Source organism: Mastigoproctus giganteus, chromosome 3 (assembly GCF_048544385.1).
Source record: "Mastigoproctus giganteus isolate SK-2022 chromosome 3, ASM4854438v1, whole genome shotgun sequence".
Lineage (NCBI taxonomy): Eukaryota > Metazoa > Arthropoda > Arachnida > Uropygi > Thelyphonidae > Mastigoproctus > Mastigoproctus giganteus.
In genome coordinates this window covers 251,931,630-251,950,333 of record NC_143577.1, presented here as the reverse complement: position 1 = coordinate 251,950,333, position 18,704 = coordinate 251,931,630, and the positions used below count along the sequence as shown (strand labels likewise).

The window sequence follows — 18,704 nt, the reverse complement described above, 5'->3', positions numbered from 1 at the left end:
TTTTAATGAAGACAGATTTTAAAGGATGACCTTTTTCTTTGGAATACTGAACTACAGTTGCGTTCGAATGGATTTGAATAAATTTGTACATGAACATCCTCGTGAATATTGTTTGCCGTACAACGAACAGTCAAACACAATCATGGCAAGATTTCACTGGTTCTCTTTATTTCGAACAGTTATAATTTGATTAGTGTTATTACTTGAATGCAATTAATGTGTTTTTTCATAATTATAAAGTTCGAAAGTAATTTAAAATGGTTGAAGTTTAAGGGGAAATTTAAAAAGTTAAAATAAATTTACCACAGGTTGTGTGAAAATTACAAGGTAAACATCGTAACTCCCAAGCTGTATAACATTTTACTATTCTGGTTAAAATTCTAAAATCTTCATTACAGACACGGGTTAAACTAGCTTTTATCGGAATTCTAAAGAGACCGCACAGGTCTTTACTAATAATAAAATCTCAATTCAGATTGCATGCTGTTATGAGAACAATCCATTTTTGTTTCCCCGTATGAAGTTTTCAAGCATAGTTCCAGAAAGTGTTCAGCATTTACAGTATGGAAAAATTTTCGAGCTCCACAAAAATAGACCGGTGATGCTAAATTTAAGTACTTAGCAATTAAGTTTAACTTATTTACATAGTTTTCCACTCACCTAGTTTTATTAGAGTTCACATTTTGTCTTTCCAGTGAGCGAAATTTTTACACACACACAGCTGAACGAGAATGGTTTGCATTTGAAATTGTGTGTTACCCAGAGCCACAATCCTTGACACGTTGTCTTCCTTTCGCTGCGAATATTTTATCAATTCTGGACATTTCTTCTCCACTTTGATAACTACAACACAAGAATCTGAATGGAGGGTTGAAAAATTCACAAAACCTACACGAGCAATCCATTTGAAGATACAGAAATTGTAATGACACCAACCCCACGGCTAAAGGCAACTGAAATGCTATAATTTTCACGTGGGAGTTTAACGAATCATAAACCAGCTTTGTGCGATAACAAGCAAAAAATTAAGTGATATCCACAATTTTTTCAAAAAATTGTTTCCAACATTTGTGCGAAACGTAATCTGTATACTGATATGTCCATAAGCCTGGAAAACGCAAAATAGATAGAACTCTGAGAAAAACCCTCAAAACAGCAGTGCCATAAACCTCCGTTTATATCATAATCCTTTGGTTTAATTCCAGGAACACAATTCCCAATTAAACAACATAGTTTTACATAATTGTAACATGTCTCTGTAGCCAATAGAAAATAATTGCATGTCTATATGAACGCAATAATATTTGTTGTGATCCAGCGATTGTGTTTTTCCCAAAACACTAAGACGTTAGTATGAACTTATTTTCTCTCTCAATAATAGTACTAAGACACAGATAAAATTCGCCAAAGAATAAAAACTTATTTCTCTACCAATAATAATGTTAAGGAACCACAAAGACACAGATAAAAGTTACAAAAGGATATTCTATTTTATTCTTAAAAAAACTAGACAGATACAAAATACTTACAACTAAAGATTTCCTAATCTAAATAAATCAAGCTACTTTAACCACCATTTGTTGTTAAAACATCGTTACTCCGATCGTGCCAAATGATGGGCACGGTGGAAGCGGTGGGACGTGGAAAAACCGCTCCCGTCAACGGCATAGGGATTCCGAGGACCACCAACATTTACATTGTCTTCTTCTTCTTCATACTCCCTGACAATAATTATGTCCGCTGAATGAACCTCACGATCAACGTATGCCGATCCTATTGACACTTCCGATGCCAACCGTGAGGAGTTGGATGCGGATATATCACCATCGTATGAAAGATGCAAACTTGCAGAGGTTGAAAATTTCATAGACACTTCCCATGAACAGAGGCTGTCATCCAGCGATAGAGATGAATTGGTGTAATCGATACAGGACTGCCCCGTACTAATGGGAGTTGAGCTCCGTGTTTTTGGAAAATATGTCGAGGCGTTCCTGTCAAAGGTCTCGCAACAGTCAGCAACTTCCAAAAGGTCTACGTCGTTGCAGGAAACCCACGGGTCAGAACACTCTGAACTTTTATCATAACAGACACCTGATCCTGAACACATGCACAAACTGTAGCTACACAACATTATAAGGACGGAAAAAAACGTGAGAGTAGCATGAAGAAATAAACACAAAACTAGCCCTTTTAAACTCAAGCAGGTTCAAATGTTAACCCAATACAACCAATCAGATTGGTAGGGAAAGCTGAAAATTTAATCAATGAGATGCGTTCATGAACGTGAGTACGCGCCCGCGTGTACGTACCGGAACCATCGTATATAATACTGTTGCTAAAAACAACTTATTAGTTAACGTGCTCCTTTTTAAATAAATTTTTAACACACATTTTGTTGGATCTGTGAACTGCAAAGATTTAGAACATATTTTTCTGATATAATTTTAAAACTTCATAAATGAACGTTCTATTATGGTAATAGAAAAGAAAATACAGATGTATACACCTAAAAATTAACAGATTTTCTAATTTTCACAACCTATTTATAGGTGTGAAACGTATATTTTAGCCGTTAGGGGATAGCATAGCTTGGAACTTCAAAGTTTACGAAAGATAGCCTTTGTTTGTCCATAAGATCTTCACTGAAAATGGGAAAGTTTGAGAAAATCACATGTCACCTTTAGATATTTTGCGTGTCCAACCGGAAAATTTGCCCCGTTATATTCTTTTCAATTGCTAGAATTTGTACGAAATCGAACTTTTTGTGGCAGTTTCGCTTTCGAGATAGAGAAATTGTCCTTAAACGATTTCGCCCACCTTTCAATCCAACCCTCCAGTTTTTTTATGCATCCCAACTCAAAAAATTACGCAAAACGACTGTAAAACGGTCCGCAACCGACTCGTTGGAATTATTGAAATTATGAAAAATAAATATCGTAAAGATACATTGACTGGTAGTTTAAAATCAACACTTGTTGACAAGCTGATGGAGGGGAAAAAATAACATTCAATCTCAGCAACTGCGAATGGATCCAAAACAGTTAAAAGCTGAGATTTTAAATAAATTTTCAGTTATCCATCAACACTTTGTAACCTTTTCAAAACAAACGTGAAAAAATCAACTTAAAATTCTTAATTTTAAGCATTTTCCGTGTACTATAAGATAAATTTGAACCTATTTTATTTTAATAAAATAGCTTCTTTGCGATGAGCTATTTTGTGGTCCTGGTTTGTTGTTGTCCCACAGTGATCAGGGTTAAAATGAAAATTCTTCAGTTTTCGTGCAAAGAAGCATTGTGAATGGATGTAATGTTTATTTCCTTGTTTTTAGCATGCACAGTGTGTGTGTGTGTGTGTGTGGGTACTATTTCTGCAGACATCGGCTATTTTTCAGTCAAAATACTGAAATTAGAAGTGGTGACGCTTCAAATGTACACGTTTCCAGTTAAAATTATCTTAATTTTTCATGTGTTTGCTTCGAATTTTCTTTTTCAACTATAAAGTAAGGCGTTGCATTGGTAAATGACGAATTATATAATAAACACGGTATCTGCTGATACATCAATAAGGAAATGATTGTAACAGCGGTGATTATTACTGGACTATTACCATGGTTTCAGAACTCTTGTTTGCTTTGAGATTCAAAATTACTTATGTTTCTGGAAAATTGTGGTGAGTTTTCCTATTGTAACACACTGCTGGTTTTTCTTATTGTAACATGCACTTTAAATAAATATCATCTTTTTACTCTTTTGCAAGGTAAAAACCAGCAAAGTTATTTGTCTATATGTCTCACACATGCAAATTTTCAACTTTTGATTGTAAATAAGACAAAAACGCTTTTTTATTTGAAAAAACCCTATTATTTTTCACTAATTCTAATATGTTCCCTTGATTCCAAATGTGTAATTTCTGAAATTTTGAGGGATGATGGAATTCCTGGAAACACAAAAGATCTAAAATGTGATTATTTCAATGATAACGGTTAATATTTTTTTAACCTTAGGTGCGTCTTAACACCATAATCGTTTTGATGGGGGGGGGGGTTGTTAAGAACCTGTGAAGTTGTGGCTGGGGTCTGAGGGTTGCATAAATGTTGAACCTGTATTATTTAAGATATTTTTACTTAATTTTCTTATATTTCTGTCTCTTGACAGTGTTTTGTGTGTTTCCACCCTGATTTTTACTGTGGTGAATGAATTTCATGTTTTGACAGCACAAAAATGTTGTGATGTGTAAGCAAATTTTAATTAAAAATCTCACAAACACATTCCTTGGGTATATGTGGGGAAAATGCCGATTGTTTTCTCTCTCTCTCTCTCTCTCTCTCTCTCTCTCTCTCTCTCTGATCATTTTCTCTAATTTTTAAGGGTCCATTAATTACTTGTACACAGTTTCTGTTGTTTTTTCATGTTAATGTGTAAGCTTATTGGAATTCTGAGAAAAAACCTAAGAACGTTATAATAATTATTAAGCCCCTTGAGTTGGTGATGACGCTCTATATATTTTTGAATTATGGGGCTTTAATCTGCTGGGACTCCGTAATCCTCTTGTGTGGATGAGGGGGGTCTCAATCTTAAATAAATGTTGAAAAACATTAAGATTTTTTACATATTTTTTCTTAGATTTTCCGAGGTTTGGGTGTATTTGTTTGAGTTTTACGCTATTCGGGGATGTTTTTTATGATTTGAATGAGCTGTTCAGGTTCAAATTTATCTTATAGTACACGGAAAATGCTTAAAATTAAGACTTTTTAAGTTGATTTTTTCATGTTTGTTTTGAAAAGGTTACAAAGTGTTGATGGATAACTGAAAATTTATTTAAAATCTCAGCTTTTAACTGTTTTGGATCCATTCGCAGTTGCTGAGATTGAATGTTATTTTTTCCCCTCCATCAGCTTGTCAACAAGTGTTGATTTTAAGCTACCAGTCAATGTATCTTTACGATATTTATTTTTCATAATTTCAATAATTCCAACGAGTCGGTTGCGGACCGTTTTACAGTGGTTTTGCGTAATTTTTTGAGTTGGGATGCATAAAAAAACCGGAGGATTGGATTGAAAGGTGGGCGAAATCGTTTAAGGATAATTTCTCAATCTCGAAAGCGAAACTGCCACAAAAAGTTCGATTTTGTACAAATTCTAGCAATTGAAAAGAATATAACGGGGCAAATTTTCCGGTTGGACACGCAAAATATCTACAGGTGACATGTGATTTTCTCAAACTTTCCCATTTTCAGTGAAGATCTTATGGACAAACAAAGGCTATCATTCGTAAACTTTGAAGTTCCAAGCTGTGCTATCCCCTAACGGCTAAAATATACATTTCACACCTATAAATAGGTTGTGAAAATTAGAAAATCTGTTAATTTTTAGGTGTATATATATATCTGTATTTTCTCATTTCTATTACCATAACAGAACGTTCATTTATGAACGTTTTATAATTATATCAGAAAAATATGTTCTAAATCTTTGCAGTTCACAGATCCAACAAAATGTGTTAAACAATTAGGTAAAAAGGAGCACGTTAACTAATAAGTTGTTTTTAGCAACAGTATTATATGCGATGATTCCAGTACGTACACGCAGGCGCGTACTCACGTTCATGAACGCATCTCATTGGTTAAATTTTCAGTTTTCCCTACCAATCTGATTGGTTGTATTGGGTTAACATTTGAACCTGCTTGAGTTTAAAAGGGCTAGTTTTGTGTTTATTTCTTCATGCTACTCTCACGTTTTTTCCCTCCTTACAAAGTTGTGCAGCTACAGTTTGTGCATGTGTTCAGGGTCAGGTGTCTGTTATGATAAAAGTTCAGAGTGTGGTGACCCGTGGGTTTCCTGCAACGACGTAGACCTTTTGGAAGTTGCTGACTGTTGTGAGACCTTTGACTGGAACGCCTCGACATATTTTCCAAAAACACGGAGCTCAACTCCCATTAGTACGGGGCTGTCCTGTATTGATTACACCAATTCATCTTTATCGCTGGATGACAGCCTCTGTTCATGGGAAATGTCCATGAAAATTGAACCTCTGCAAGTTTGCATCTTTCATTCGATGGTGATATATCCGCATCCAACTCCTCACGGTTGGCATCGGGAGTGTTAATAGGATCGGCATGCGTTGATCGTGAGGTTCATTCACCGGACATAATTATTGTCAGGGAATATGAAGGAGAAGAAGACAATGTAAATGTTGGTGGTCCTCGGAATCCCTATGCATTTGACGAAAGCGGTTTTTCCACGTCCGGTGCTTACACCGTGCCCATCATCTGGCACGATCGGAGTAACGATGCTTTAACAACAGATGGTGGTTACAGTAGCTTAATTTATTTAGGTTAGGGAATCTTTAGTTGTAAGTATTTTGTATCTTTCTTTAGTTTTTTCAAGAATAAAATAGAATATTCTTTTGTAACTTTTATCTGTGTCTTTGTGGTTCCTTAACATTATTATTGATAGAGAAATAAGTTTTTATTCTTTTGCGAATTTTATCTGTGTCTTAGTACTATTATTGAGAGAGAAAATAAGTTCATACTAACGTCTTAGTGTTTTGGGAAAAACACAATCGCTGGATCACAATAAATATTATTGCGTTCATATAGACATGAAATTATTTTCTATTGGCTACAGAGACATGTTACAATTATGTAAAAAAATGTTGTTTGATTGGGAATTGTGTTCCTGGAATTAAACCAAAGGATTATTACATAAACGGAGGTTTATGGCACTGCTCTTTTGGGGGTTTTTCTCAGAGTTCTACCTATTTAGCGTTTTCCAGGCTTATGGACATATCAGTATACAGATTACGTTTCGCACAAATGTTGGAAACATTTTTTGAAAAAATATTGTGGATATCACTTAATTTTTTGCTTGTTATCGTACAAAGCTGGTTTATGATTGGTTAAACTCCCACGTGAAAATTATAGCATTTCAGTTGCCTTTAGCCGTGGGGTTGGTGTCATTACAATTTCTGTATCTTCAAATGGATTGCTCGTGTTGGTTTGGTGAATATTCAACCCTCCATTCAGATTCTTGTGTTGTAGTTATCAAAGTGGTGAAGAAATCTCCAGAATTGATAAAATATTCGCAGCGAAAGGAAGACAACGTGTCAAGGATTGTGGCTATGGGTAACATACAATTTCAAATTCAAACCATTCTCGTTCAGCTGCGTGTGTGTAAAAATTTCGCTCACTGGAAAGACAAAATGTGAACTCTAATAAAACTAGGTGAGTGGAAAACTATGTAAATAAGTTAAACTTAATTGCTAAGTACTTAAACTTAGCATCACCGGTCTATTTTTGTGGAGCTCAATTTTTTCCATACTGTAAATGCTGAACACTTTCTGGAACTTTATTGAAAACTTCATACGGGAAAACAAAAAATGGATTGTTCTCATAACAGTATGCAATCTGAATTGAGATTTTATTATTAGTAAAGACCCGTGCGGTCTCTTTAGAATTCCGATAAAAGCTCGTTTAAACCGTGTCTGCAATGAAGATTTTCGAATTTTAACCAGAATAGTAAGAATGTTATACAGCTTGGGAGTTACGATGTTTACCTTGTAATTTTCACACAACCTGTGGTAAATTCCTTTTAACTTTTTAAATTTCCCCTTAAACTTCAAGCATTTTAAATTAATTTCGAACTTTATAATTATGAAAAAACACATTAATTGCATTCAAGTAATAACACTAATCAAATTATAACTGTGTTCGAAATAAAGAGAACCAGTGAAATCTTGCCATGATTGTGTTTGACTGTTCGTTGTACGGCAAACAATATTCACGAGGATGTTCATGTACAAATTTATTCAAATCTATTCGAAAGCAACTGTAGTTCAGTATTCCAAAGAAAAAGGTCATCCGTTAAACTTGGTCTTCATTAAAAATTATATTGAAAATCACTTTCAAATCACAAAATACCATTGATTTCTTCATGAATACTTTAAAGTAAAAACAATTCAAAATAATTAATTTATTGCCTAAAAATAACATTATCACGGGAAGGATTCACGTGATTGGTGATGTGATCACAATCAAAGATTCAACATCTTGTGTGCGGGGGGTGTTTGGAATACTGCCCTTGGTCAGCTAGCTTAAGTGTTTCTATGGCAGTGCCACCTAGCGGCGACCGTCGCAACCAAAATCGTTTCAAAGTGTTTCGGGGGTGGGTCGACAGACCACCCGCTGTGGAATTCCGTTCAAAGTGTTTCGATGACAGCGCCACCTAGTGGCGGGGTTGGGTAGACGGACCACCCGCTGTGCAATTGTGTTCAAAGTGTTTTGGGGTGGGGGAGGGAGGGAGAAGGAGAAGTCGCCAGACTACCCGCTGTGCAATTCTGTTCAAAGTGACCCCACTACTACTCAGGAGCAAGCGGATATGCATTTTATGTACGGTTTGACGAAAGGCAATGCTCTGGAAGCTCGTGATTTGTACCAAGAATGGTTCCCAGAACGAAGATGTCCAAACAGCAAAACGTTTGAAGGTATCTATCGCCGCATTTGTGAACATGGGACATTTAAACCTCGTCCTGCCGATAGAGGACGACTAAGATCTTCGACTCCGGAAGTGGAGGAGGAGATTTTGGATGTTGTGCGTGCCACTCCTGGAATCAGCACACGGTGAATAGCAATGCAACAGGCTGTTCAATGTTCGAATATTTGGAGTGTTGCGAAAAACACTAACTGTATCCTTTCCATCTGCAACGGGTACAGACCTTGTCACGAGCAGATTACCCTGCGCGAGTAATGTTCTGCCCGTGGTTGTTGCAGCAGTGTGGTACAACTCCTCACTTTCCTGCCTTAGTGATATTCACAGATGAAGCACAGTTCACACGAGACGGAATCCAAAACTTTCACAATCAGCCTGTATATGGGTTGAGGAAAACCCACAGGCAATTGTGGCAGGTTGTGAGACAATATGAAACAGGAGATTGGCATCGTTTTCGCGAGTCCATGAGACGGCGATGTGAGGCCTGTATTCAAGCAGAAGGTGGACATTTTGAACAATTATTATAAGGTGATCTAAACAGTTAAGTGTCATAGACAGAAATTCAAAACTCGGAAACCAAGCATTTCCGGAACTGCGTTGATATAAATTATTTTCATTTTCTACATATGAGGAACCCATTCTTGAACTTATGTCCTGTACTTTTGGGGCACCCTGTATGAAGAATAAAATTATTATACACCGAGTAATCAACTAATATTTCGTAGATCCTTCTTTTGCCCTCAGTAGAGCAGCTGTCTGACGTGGCATTGATTCTACAAGATGTCGGAAACGTTCGGAAGGTATAAGCTCTGTAATGCCTCAATTTAGGTATGGAGGAGTGATTGGTGTACCCAGACGCCTGATATGCCTTTCCATATTGTCCCATAAGTGCTCTATGGAATTGAGTTCGGAAGCCAATCGATATGCATATATACCTGTCTCACAGTGACACCAGGATTAATTGTCATGTAGAGAAAAAAAAAATCCTCTTAATCACATCTGCCCTGTATATTTACCAGGCCTCTCTGCCATCAAGTAGCAGCCACCAGCATGGGCAAATACCACTCGATGCTCGCCCTAGCACAAGGTGCTGAACCTGGGTCTACTCTTATGTCAGTGCTAACGTAGCACAAGAAAATCCCGCTCCCGGGTCGACCACACACGATAGTAAAATCAGATGCCAGCAATCCCGGTCATCAATTGCAATCTGTACATATTAGTCAGTTTGCAATTGAAAGCCAGAAAAAAAAATAAATAAATAGTAAATAATAATAATAAAAAACGAAATATATAAATAAAAAAGTCATATCCCCTGGAATATAAATCCGAACTAATATCACGCCTACAGTTACCCTGAAACTAGAGGCCAGCAAAAAAAAAAAAAAATAAACAAAAATAAAATTAATAGAAAAATAATTTTTTCCCTTCTCATTTTACTGCTCAACAAGACCAGAAGTTGACATTACAAGGAAAGACATCTGTCTCCGCGTATTAAAGACCAATCCTGCAAAAATGTTGCAAGCCATTAAAATATCTTCTATTTGCGAGGTATCATTTTTCATTTCCATGACCTAACTCGGCAGTAGTGTTTCTTTAATTTTGTCTGTACTGCACATAAATTATGCAATCATACAGTACATGATCCCAGGTTTCAACAAACGCACAAAAGCAAAACGGGTAGGGCTTTAACACAAAATAAAATCAGCTTATGATTAAAAGATCCAGGTCCTGTCATAAAATACGAAGTTTCCATTTCTGGGAACAATCAGCTGTCTGTCTTTTTTTTTTTTCTTATCACAGACAGAGTTAACATCTGGAAGAAACAAACGAGAAACCTGATCAGTCTCACTACTGAATCATCTGGCCTGCCACTGACCCATGAAAGCAGTCATTATCAATTTCTTAGCCTTAGACTTACTTATATGTAAATTATCATATGTAAATACCCATAAATTCAACCCTTTCTAAAATAGTAACAAAAAACTCTGTAAGCAGCATACAGATCTGGAGGCATATAACCAGATATAACCTGAGCAGCATTAGTGGAAACAGTTCTACACATTTTAAACCAAAATAGTATCATTTTCCTTTGTATAGACAATACTTTCTATCTGAATTTCACGGTGAGTAATCTTGAGTACCAAACATTAACTCCACACACAATGTTAGGCAGATATACTGCCTTATAGTATAATATAAGTCTTCTTACTCCTGCCACATTCCTTTCTACTTGAGTAAGGGTCTCGTTACTCAGGCCCCATTCCTAATCCTAGACGAGGAAAAGTTTAATTTTTTCACCTAAATGCTGCATAAAAGTCAACTTACTGTCAATTAATATCCCGAGATGTCTTGTTGTCTTAATCATAGGGATTTGTTTCCCTTCAATTAATACCCTCGGAAGCCTTCGCACATCGAATCAACCTTTTCATAACATTTCTAACAGATATCTTTAACATGATCTGATGCACAAGATACCAGTTTATCCATTACAATAGCTGCCTTAATCTTTGAATACCGGCCCACTGGGCTAGCCAGGTGAGCAATGTGCGAGCCTAGCAACCCAAAGGTAAAGTGTGTTTAGGGTCAAACGGCACCAGAGGTTTCACCCATCTTCGCGTAGCTTACATTGTTTCGTGATACAGTTCACTGTAAAGGCCAGAGATTTAAAAGTATATGGATCTTGAGGTGTGTGATGTCCGTGTACCGTTGTTCTTTTGGCCATTTAGCCACCACACCCCTGCTGAGGCCCAACATTGCCCACACTTCGCCCCGTTTAGGTAGACCAAGTACCCAGTAGTTGTTTACTCTGGCAGGTCCTGCCACCTAGTTTCCTGAGATTTCAGTGGCTAGGACCAAAAAAAAAAAAAAAAAAAAAATTACCTTTACGTGGGTTGATCGCTAGATTGAAAGACTAAGGAAAGACCAAAAAGAAAGATGGGTCCAGTAAGAGCGTCGGCAGCAATTGCCATTATGGCTGGCATATGCAGAAATCTCTGCGGTCTCATTGGGCTGGTTGGAATTCAGCTGAATAGAAATTCACTCATGAGGCTACGTCCCGTTCGGCGGGATCCACACATCGGGTGTGCACTTTTCGTGGGTTAGGTCGGGTTCGTGTGATCCTCTTATCATGTTTTTTTTTTTTCTGAGATAGTTCGTTGTTGGTTTGTATTGTTTGCTGTCATAGGTTATTCATTTCATGGTTGTTGCTGTTGTGGTGGTGGATGCGGGAGAGTCCGCCTTCTTGTGAAGAGTTCTTGCGCATATTGAGTGAAGGCACTATAAGTATCTTTTTCAGTTAGTATCAGATATTACTGGTCTCGTAGCATTCTTTGGATGGTGGTTATAAATCGGCAGCAGAGATCCCCGTACAGTGGGAAGTCGTACATCAAGTGCCCCCATGTCTGGCGTAGACCGCAGTGGCATAGGGGGGGGGGTTTCACTCAATCCAGAAGAGAAAATCCATGGAGTTTCTCTTATGGCGCCATGGCCAGTCAACAGCAGGTGGCGAGAAGTCCAGGAGAAAGCCAAGGCGGATAGTTTGGGTACGCCAGTTCGATATAAGGAATACATTTTCTAGTGATTTCACCTTTGGTTGATGTCTGCCAGCGGTTTTGCCAGCTCTGGTTGAGATGTGTGAGGAGACCCATGCGTTCCACTTTGTGGTCAGTTTCAGGGTCCACGGTGAAGTTCAGGTGGTTAGCCTCCCGTCCCTTGGAGAGTTGATATGAAAACCAAAAGGTCGCGGGTTCGAATGGCGCTTCGGTCTTGTATCACAGTAAAATGCAAAAACCTTGGGATGTGTATTATGGCCACAGAAGTCGATGCGCCAATAACAAAAAAAATAAAAATAAATATAAATAAATAAAGTAATCCCGTTTTCATATACCATCAAAACCTAGCACCAAATTATCTGCATATTCAGTTTTATGGCATTGCATATCTGTGTTTTGTAACCATAAATTCAATACTATGTTCCAGAAGGTTGGCCCCAAAACAGAATCCAGGGGACAACCTCTGGAAATATTCTTTGAGTACACCAAATGCTCACATCCTGCCATGCAAATAATTTGACAGACATTTATATAACAATTGAGGACATTTTCTTAAGCGCAAAGAATAAAGTATGCTTTCGTGCCAGGCACTATCAAAAGCTCCTTCAAAGTCTATATAAATAACTAATACGTATTTACTATTTGAAGAGCCAACGTAATCTACAAGGTCCTTTAGTGTATCGGTATTAAAAAAAAAATCAAATTATTATTTTAGGGTTGCCCGCAATTCAATACATTAACCCGTATTTGGGTCTGTAAATTGCGAATGTTCTATGTACGACTTGCATGTTTTGCTGGACGAAAAAACCTTACCCAGTTTCTTGGGAGGAAAACCTTGTTATCTACGCCCGAACCCGATTAACTCAGGAAAGGATTGAGAAAAGCCCATTAAATTTCCTCGAGTCATCGACGGGATTCGAACCCGGGTCTTTTCCACCCCGTGTGGGGAGGAAGGTGATGATACCACTGTGTTATTGCACACAATTCATTGATATGCTGGAAGTGAGAACTGTGTTCCTGAAACCATTCTTGCACAAGAACCCAATGGCTCTGCGCATTGTCATCTTGGAAGACACCAACGCCATTCCGGAAAGAGTAACATAGCGGGGTGTACACAGTCAGCAAGCAGTTGATGATAGCGGAGACCACTGATATTTGTTCCACATGCACCAAAGCTCCAAGGTCCTTCCAGCAAAACAGGCCCCACACGAAAACATTTTCTATAAGACGAAGAAGTAATCTTTATTGTGTACAAAGGATGTATACAATTTACCCTTCACGGCAGGAATGCCAGGGGCCTCACATTGGCTGGTGTCCAAAGGCCTTGAGGACGGGGCCCACATCGAAGTTCGGGTTCATCCCCCAGGGCCAACAATATAATACGTTTCACTTAAATTATTCACAATATTCATAAAAATGTTATACAGTATTTTTGACATTATATACAATATTATACAGATATCTATTTAAATTTATTATACTGCGACATTACTGTGCAGTTTGCCTGGTTGAGTGTAGGTCATCAAGAATCTCCCTCCGGTATTTGCGGTCCTTGACAAATTTGTAGAGGTCGCCTTCGATTGCTTGGACTGTGATAAGCATCTGCTTGGGGAGAAAGCGGTCGCTAAGGGCTAGTCTGTTATGGTTGGCTATAAGTGTTGGAGCTGATCTTAGTCCGGGTTGAGGGATCCTCCAGCTGCACAGTTCCCATATGTTTGGCTCCGAGATTATTCCAGTGGTCATTTTGACAGTTAGGATGAGGCGTCTTTCCATTATAAGATTTGGCAGTCGGGCAAAGTCCAGTGCGGTTGCCATCGCAGTTGTTCTTTGCTGGGGTGGACGATGATGTTTGTGTGACCCAACGAAGGAGCCAGTATTCGGAGGAGTACACGCGCTTGATATTCGTGGGGGCTGCAGATGCCCATATTTCTGAGGCGTATAACACGGCGGAGCATACAGAGGTGTATACGTACCGCCGAGTCACATCCAGATCCTTAACGTGAAGTAGTTGTTGTTTGCTAATCCACCGCATTTTGCAGAATTTTATGAGCTTGTCAATGTGGGGCTTGAAGGTCAGTTTGCAATCGAAAACTACTCCCAGGTCTGTATGTGTATTTACCACTGGAAGGAGAATGCCATTTAGAGAAACTTGGACTTCAGTGGGTTGGTGCTTCAACGAAAAGACAATTTGGGCTGATTTTGCAGGATTAATAAGTAGTCCAAATTGATAGAGATAGGATTCTAAGTCGTGTAACTTTCGATTGATCTTTTCATTAATTTTTGAGATATGTTCCCCCGGGTTAATCTGGGTGTGTAACTTAATGTCGTCAGCATAGCAAATTATGTCTTCTCTCTCTTGAACAAACGGAATAATGATTGCAGTAAATAATGCTCCGGAGAGGACTCCGCCTTGGGGAACTCCTGCAGTGATTTTCCTTGAGATTATATCTTGATCCGCTGTAAGCACAATGATTCTGTCTGATAGCAGGGTTGGGATAAACCACAACAAGTCACCTTTTATATGAAAGTAATTTTCTAGGAGGTGAACGAGTGAGGGAATGCTGATTGAGTCGAGGGTTGTGATAAACCACAACAAGTCACCTTTTATATGAAAGTAATTTTCTAGGAGGTGAACGAGTGAGGGAATGCTGATTGAGTCGAAGGCAGCTTCCAGGTCGACATACGTAACAGCAAGTTCTGCTTTGGTTTCTAGTGCACCGAGAATGGTGCTGGTTATGGAAGTTAAATTGGTGACTGTGGATCTTCCGGGAATGGCATAGTGAATTTGTGGGGGTTTGTGAGGCAAGACCCAAAATCCTTTATTACTAATTTAAAAATATGCATAAAAATTACATGGTAGTACTTTAAATCTTATCGTGTCGGTTTGCCGGGTTACTTCAGCTAGTTATTAATATTTTTAATTACCTTCAACAATTTCCTGATCAAGATCCATGACATCCGGTACTTCTGAATTTTCTTCTTTATTAGATTTTCTGATGGTCAGGAAGGGTGTTTTGCAACAATTCATGATTGCAATTTATATCTTTCAATGTCTTCTGAAATCGTCCTGTTAGACTTTTTCTGTTAAAAAAAAATGAATATTTTTGCATAAAATATAATTAAAAATTTATATATCTGTGTTTAGAATTTAATTGCACAACCACATAATGTGTGTTCAGAAGTGAAGAATTTAGCTTTTAATGAACTAAGTGTACTATGTAGAATATATAAACTGCCTTTGCATTAAATCCAGACACCCCTCCATGAATGGGGAAACAGTTTCTATGCGTGCAAACGCAACAAAATCTGCTTTAAATATGCACACTGGGCTTCGAACAGAAGAACTGCAAAAGTCGGCATGCAAGATGACGCGTTCAACAGAATTAACAGACTTCCAACATGGAATGATTGTTGGATGTCACATAAGCAAGAGTTCTGTACCAGACATCGGTCACTCTGGGGGTCTAGTACGTAAATGGCTAGTGACGTCATATACAAAAGGGGGAGGAATGGGACTGAATCTGACAAAATTAGCGGCCTGGTAAACTGAAAACTTATAGAAAGAGATAAAGTTCTGCAAAGAACTGTGCACCAAATCGTAATTTGCCCTTGTCTCAAGTCACACAAACCCTCTGAGAGTATTGGGTCTAATGTCAGCACTAGTACAATACGAAGGATACTCCATGACATTGGTTACAATGGTAGTGCAGCTGCTCACACGCCATTGATCACTTCAATAATTGCTGCACGCCGATTAACATGGTGTAAGGAGCGGAATACTGGAATGTAGAGCATTGGAAAACAGTTCTATGGACAGACGAGTCGAGACTAGCACTGTGTGGCGAATTCCAGGAGAACAGTTCCTTCTTAATTGTATCCTCCCAACAATTAAGTTTGGTGGAGGCAGTGTCATGGTATGGGACTGCTTTTTATGGTTTGGCATAGACCCATTAGTCGTTATCGAAAAGACCGTGAATGCTGTTCAATGTATTGGAATGTATCAGACCGACGCGTACGTGCACATCGAAATCGCCCAAAGAAAAGGACCGAACTAGTAGCTGCGTTAAAGATCTAGTGGAGGAACCTATCACCTGACTTTTATAAAAAGCTGGTTGAGAATATTCCGCTACAGGAATGTGTACGGATATGAATGGAAATAAAATATAGCATTTGGGTTAAGGCAACTTTTAAATTAATTAAAGAGGATACACATGTTTGTCTTGAAGATTGTCAGTAAAACCAACACAATGACACCACACGCAATTAGGGTCACTCAATCCAAGGCACAATGTCGCTACCTCTGTCCCAAGTTCCCCGAAGAAATTAAAAATTAGAGTAGATTAATGAAGGAAAAATTAAACGTGAATGCTGACACCCACATCCAGTAGTGGGAATGTGCGACACTGTGCTGAAAGAAAAATCCTTAACAGTGGCGGATTTCCGCACAGGGGCACGCCTGGGGCATCTTAAATCGAGGGGGCCTCAAATCTCAGGTCTCAAAAAAAATAATTGTTTCATTTTAAATTTTTACACTCATCTTTATTACCGTTACTGAATAAAACTATAATTTAATGATGCGAATATCTCAACATATAAAATATCTATGCCAACTAAGTGAATCTGAAGTAGAATACATATTATCGAGATTTTTGTATTAATGTTAGATTTGGGAGGGATGGTAGTTGTGTCATTTTTTTCATTTAAACATTAGTTAAAATATGTGTGAAAGAAATGCGCAACCAAAATGATTAAAACCACAACAATCCGCCATTGATCATTAACAACAATCAAAGAGGAATATCACCATTTACAGTGAACTAAAATAAAGTCAACGAACCCACAAGGGCATCTTCTGTAGAGAAGTGTGCCTTTGTGAATTTCTATACAATCTAAATGTAAGAAAGAAAATAACAAACAAACTAAAGAAGCATGTAATATGCCTTTTGAACACCCTTTGTGATTTGGAGAAAACACATTTGCACATCTTCGGTCCATGGGGACCTGCCCTGAATCTAAGGATGGTCTCTAATTATGGCTAATGGTTTACTAACTTTCCTCTCTGCCTTCTTCAGTACAACTTGATGGATTCCGTCCACCCCAGGTGCCTTTTTTATGTTTAACTGGAACAATTTCTCCTGCACTTGGCTGTTATTACAAAATTACTTTGCTCCCGGTTACAGTTTAATAAACTTCTGTCATTCCACTCCATGAATGTAGGAGGGTCTGGCATTCCACTCCATGAATGTAGGAGTATTTTGCATCTATATTAATCTCATGGGTGAATGATGCAAAGTATTCATTCAGTTTATCAGCTACTTGAGCAAGATCATCAATAGTCGAACCATCTATGTCAAGTGGACCAATCTGATTCATCCCATTCCTTTCAGAATTTACATAAGTAAAGAACTATTTTCTGTTTTTCTTTGTCAAAGAATTCTCGTATTCTGCCTAACCTCCTTTCTGACTTGATTACAGACTAGCTTATGTCTGCCATAGGGTTCTGTGCCGTCTGATAATTTATATATATCCCAAGCGTTTTTCTTCTCTTCCAAGAGCCTCATTAATTCATCTGACCTCATTTAGGCCCGAACCTTGAATAGTATTTCTTAGTTGAGATGAAAAGCCTAGTAGCCTCCAAGGTTAAGTTCCTGAAGGCTTCCATTTCTAATTCACCGTTCGCAACATCATCCGTTGATCCCACTGTATAGAATTTACAAACTAACTCAGTCCACTGTAGTTATCTTTATGGAACAAAAAACTCATCCTTTTACTCTTGATGGTAGTTACATCTTTAAGTAAATCCGACATTAGTATGCTGTGATCACTGCCACCTAGTGGTTCATTTATCTGCAGATTCTTCATGCATGAAGAATCAGTACTGATAATTAGATCAAGAGTATTACTCCCTGTAGTTGCTTCTCGAACAGCTCCAGATTCACATTATAAGTCCGTCCTTGGGATCGAGTACTGGTTCTTGCGATGGCTTAACAGAGTTGCTGGCCACCCTTTTACTATCTCAAGGGCCATTCTCTACTCAAACCTTAACATCACACCCTGGATGCAGCGGACAATTAACAGGAACATACACACTCTCGCACAAATGCTCACAGGCAGAGTGGATGCTCCAGTCCTGGATAATATTCTAGTTAAACCGCGTGCCACTGCTAGACGTTGCGGAGAATTAAATAATCCACTGCGTTCAGTCCTGAACAATCTTAGTAGCCTGCAAAGATTCTTCCCATCAAATGCAGCGAGAATATTTAACTCACTACAGATAGATGCCGAAAAACTGTGTGAGGATGCAACATACCGGAAAGAGATCTTCCAGGATTCGTACAGACTTACCGAAATATGAATCGGCTGCAAAGTACCAAAGAATTGTGAATAAAAGTGAAGCTTTCTGCTTTAAGAACAATAATAATCTGTTGACTGTAAAAATATACCTTCTGTAACAGTTATGTTAATATGTAAGTTATATGTGGAATTATTAGTGAATTGTAAATATATGAGCTGTATAATGTATGTACAGAATCATTAATGTGTAAATACCGTATATATTAAACATAACATGTATATATAATATTTCGGGACGAGACTACGTGTTCAGTACATGTAACCCACTGCACGTAGTATCTCGTACCCTGATATGTACTTAGCACCCTCCT

The 18,704-nt window shown here is 38.1% G+C and overlaps 1 protein-coding gene across 1 annotated transcript in view; it reads right to left on the bottom strand.

Annotated features, from left to right (window-relative positions):
- LOC150089034 (mRNA export factor GLE1-like) overlaps window positions 1–15,067 on the bottom strand; it is a 31,677-nt gene extending 16,610 nt beyond the window's left edge. Inside the window, exon 1 of the mRNA XM_090370391.1 lies at window positions 14,965–15,067. Coding sequence (XP_090226517.1) covers window positions 14,965–15,067 — 103 coding nt within the window. The remainder of the gene's footprint in view (window positions 1–14,964) is intronic.
- Window positions 15,068–18,704: the final 3,637 nt, after the last annotated feature.